Source organism: Thunnus thynnus, chromosome 18 (genome assembly GCF_963924715.1).
Source record: "Thunnus thynnus chromosome 18, fThuThy2.1, whole genome shotgun sequence".
Classification (NCBI taxonomy): domain Eukaryota; kingdom Metazoa; phylum Chordata; class Actinopteri; order Scombriformes; family Scombridae; genus Thunnus; species Thunnus thynnus.
This window is the reverse complement of record NC_089534.1, coordinates 19,981,039-19,984,910: the sequence shown is the minus strand read 5'-3', so window position 1 is coordinate 19,984,910 and position 3,872 is coordinate 19,981,039. Positions and strand designations below refer to the sequence as shown.

General features: G+C 41.5%; 1 protein-coding gene across 1 annotated transcript; it reads right to left on the bottom strand.

The window, feature by feature from the left end:
- Nucleotides 1–283: 283 nt before the first annotated feature.
- LOC137169907 (chondroadherin-like protein) lies at nt 284–3,872 on the bottom strand. Its single transcript, XM_067573320.1, has 4 exons — nt 3,705–3,872; nt 2,533–3,530; nt 1,696–1,740; nt 284–1,571 (listed from the first exon to the last, which is right to left on the bottom strand). Exons 2-4 carry the CDS (start codon nt 3,526–3,528, stop codon nt 561–563), a joined length of 2,052 nt encoding a protein of 683 aa, XP_067429421.1. The 5' UTR covers nt 3,529–3,530; nt 3,705–3,872; the 3' UTR covers nt 284–560.

Sequence of the window (3,872 nt, the reverse complement as noted above, 5' to 3'; positions counted from 1 at the left end):
TAACTGCTTTTGGACTATGCTCTTTATCCTCTTTATGAAAACATTTTCAATTATTAAAAAGCTGATTAAAAATTGAGTTTGTCCATACTTTTAATGATGCTCATTGACCTTTAGATTATGCACATCAAAGATAAAATAATAGCCCCAATACATTTGCATGAAATTTGTTTAAACACATTCTTGGCTAGGGTCTGCTGAGTAAATTGGTGCTTAAATGAGCTGGACTATTTGTTCTGTTCATTGCTTTGAACATTTATTGAGTATATTACGCCACCCAGTGGGCTGGACTACATCCAATCAATGGAGAGCTTAATGAGAGTTCATGAGGAAAAAATGAAAATGTGGTGAATAATTTGAGACTCCAGTGGAATAAATTTAATGACAACAGTGTTGAATACAAAAATCAATTATAAAGTTTAATTTCAGGATTTAAAGTTTAAGGCTGTGCAGTACATTGCATGTGAATATTAATTTGACATAAGATGTTTGTGGTGGATAGATAATAAAACAAAATATCCACATTTTTAACCTCCTCCCCATTACTTATTTGAAATCTTGTATCATTTTTTAAGACCAAGTTCACTGTCAGTTAAAGAGACCACTTGACGATGTTTGAGAGCTTCAGGGCTAGCACATGTTACCTCCTCCAAAAAGATGACATTCTGGGGACGAACAGTGAGCCACTTCCACAGATACTCCATCTTCCTATCACACACCCAGGGGTTCCCTGTCAAGATAACCCGAAAAGTGGAACTCCTGTCCTCCAGCAGGCCTGAGGGGAGATGCTGCAACTGATTCTGATTGAGAAGAAGTAGTTCAAGGCGTTGGAGACCTTGAAGGAGGGTCACTGGCAGCTCTTGGAGCTGGTTCTCCTGTAGAAACAGTTGGGAGAGTTTCAGGTTATGGGTGAAGGTTGTTGGTTTCAGGGAGCTTAACTTGTTACCAGCAAGGTTAAGTGTCTCTAGGTGGTGAAGGTTCTTCAGTGCATCTGTTTGTAAGTCTTGCAAGTTGTTATGACTCAAGTCTAGATTCTCCAGATGGGGCAGCTTCTGAAGCAGAGCTGCTGGTATCTGTGTTAAACGATTCCCAGACAAGTCCAGCCAGGTCAGGCTGCTGTTGTCGGAAAACCACTTGGCATCCGCTTTTTCAACCAGATTATTTTTGAGCACCAGGCTATGCAGTGAAGTGTGGCTGAAGACATTTGGAGGCAGACGAACCAGCTGATTACCTGTGAGATCCAAAGTGTTCAGGTGAGGAATGTCCTTCAATAGATCTGAAGGAAGACTGTCCAGTTTGTTGTGATAAAGCTGAAGGTTTTCTAAAAGAGGCACAACACTCAAATGACCGGCTGAAATAGTGCTGAGGTTGGTGGATTGGATGGATAGTCGAGTGGTATTGGGAGGTAAATTGTTTACAGGGAAATATGTAAGAGAGCTTTGGCTGCACTCCACCTCTGCACCTGAAGGTGAACAGGAGCACAGATCTGGGCAAGAGCAGGCGCCTCTTCTTTGGTAGCAGCATTCAGCCAGTACAGTGACTGTCAGGAGCAGCCACAAGTTCATCTTTAACCACTGCGCAGAGGAAACAAATAAGAGACAGTTAAGAAAATGTATCTACAGCGAGCACAAATTATCAGGTATCTACAGGTTATCTTATTGTATTGTAAAAAATCTGATCAAAGATACATAATCCTACCTGAAAGGCACAGCAGAATTCTCTCTGTTTTTGTTGAAGGAGTTGGTTTTATACAATGCTGAGTACATTTGTTCCCAGCAATGAGTCAGGACCAAATGTTGCAAAAAGCAAACAAAACCAAGCAAACAAACCAGCTCAACTGTCGAGTGGTTACTTTTTTCTGTACTTTCCAAAAAAGATGTTACCACATCAAAATCAATATTTTCTATTTGCACTTCTGTGAGAATATTTAATGCAACAGTATGTTATTTCAGATGTTATATATGAATAATTGCTATTGGCAAAAACAGAAATTGATGATGTAATTTCTGCCTTGAATCATTTTTATGATCACATATTCTGTGTTTGCATTTCTCCTGTTTGAAAAAGATATAATATTTACACTCTAACATCTGTACAGTAAATATGAAGTTGTGCTTTTACAGCGGCTTAGAGGCACCGGAAAGTGTTTTTTCTTTATCTTTGAATAGAGCCAGCCTAGCTGTTCCCTAATTCCAGTTTTTATGCTTACCTAAGCTAACTGTCCCCTAGCGGTACCTTCATGTTTGGCATGAAAGTGGTATTGATCTTTTTCTCTAACTCTGCAAGGACACAAGTAAGCATATTTCCCAAAATGTCAAACTATTGCTTTCACAACACATTTGATCTGCAATTAAAGTGAGAGGAATGACAAACAATCTTGAATGCTTTACTCACATCATATTTAATTATATACTCATATTACATTAACAAAAGAGAACATTTCAGTGATTTCATGTAAGACAGCGATGATAAACTGAATTGGGTACGTGACTACTGCATATCAGAAAGTAACCAATAAAAGGATGGAAAATTTTAAGACTCAGGGTTTAGTTCACTTTCTGTCAGTGACATTACTTTGCGTTCTGCCAGAGACTGAGGTTTAGCACATATGATGGACTCTGGCAGGAAGGCCTTCTTCTTGTTCTTCTGGAGCCACCTCCAGAGGTATTCTATCTTCCCATCACACAGCCACGGGTTGTTGGTCAAGTCCAGCCCTTCCTCATCCAGGGAGTTCAGCGGGTCCAGCAAACCTGGAGGGATGTGGCTCAGCTGGTTGTCATCCAGACTAAGAACTCGGAGTTGAGTGAGCTCCTGAAAAAGGTTTTGGGGGAGCTTGTTGAGTTGATTCTGAGACAGGAACAGGTAGGTGAGGTTATGAGTGCTACCAAGTATAGATTCATCCAGGGTTCCCAGCTTGTTGTTCTGTAGGCTCAGCCTCTCAAGTTTGGTCAGCGAGTCCAGAGAATTTGCAGAGATCTTCTCCAGACGGTTGTTGGAAAGATCAAGATTCTCCAGGTGTGGCAGCTTTTGAAGTAGAGCTGTTGGGATCTTTGTCAAACGGTTCTCAGATAAGTCCAACCAGGTCACGTTGCTGTTGTCAGAAAACCATTCAGCATCTGCTTTTTCAATCAGGTTGTTCTTTAGCACCAAGCTGCGGAGTGGGGCGTGGCTGAAGACGTCTGTAGGCAAGTGAGCCAGTTTGTTGCCTGTGAGATCCAAAGTGTTGAGTTGAGGAACGCCCCTGAGGAGGTGAGAGGAAAGGCTCTCCAGGTGGTTGCTGTAGAGGTGGAGCTCTTGCAGCAGGGACGTGGCATTTAGATGGTGCTCGGAGATAGAGGTGATGTTGGTGTCCTGGATGGTCAGCATAGTGGTGTTCTTTGGGAGACCCTCTGTGGGAAACTCTGTCAGGGGAACCTCATTACAGACCACCTCAGCTCTTGTGGGGTAGCATTTGCAAAGTGCCGGACAGGACAGAGTGCCATGGCAGAAATATGCCAACCAGAGAAAAGCAAGGGCACACCAGGGATTCATTACTAAGAAACAAGAAAGGGAGGAAACATTAGATTAAACATGAAGAGGAAGAATTATCAGAAAAGTTGCAAGGTCTTAAATATAATGCTAAAGTATTGCACCAATGCAAAATATCTGACCACAGATAAGACAAGTACAGGTTGCAGTAGTAACATGAGTAAAAAAATAAAACTTACTGTTGTTCTGGAGGTAAAGCTGAATGAGTATCAGCCAGACTGTTCTTTATATCTGATCCACTGATCCAGATCTGTGCTCAGTTGCAAGTCACTGAGTCATTTGGGAAGCGGAATCCCTCAAAATAATCATTACTTATTGTGTAAGTAAGGACTCGTCACTACACAGTC

Coding starts and splice junctions, on each gene's coding strand:
- LOC137169907 (XM_067573320.1), bottom strand. CDS start 3,528: ATGAATCCCTGGTGTGCCCTTGCTTTTCTCTGGTTGGCATATTTCTGC. Junction 1,741..2,532: donor GTGAACTAAACCCTGAGTCT/TAAAATTTTCCA, acceptor ATTGTATAAAAC/CAACTCCTTCAACAAAAACA. Junction 1,572..1,695: donor AATTCTGCTGTGCCTTTCAG/GTAGGATTATGT, acceptor TCCTCTGCGCAG/TGGTTAAAGATGAACTTGTG.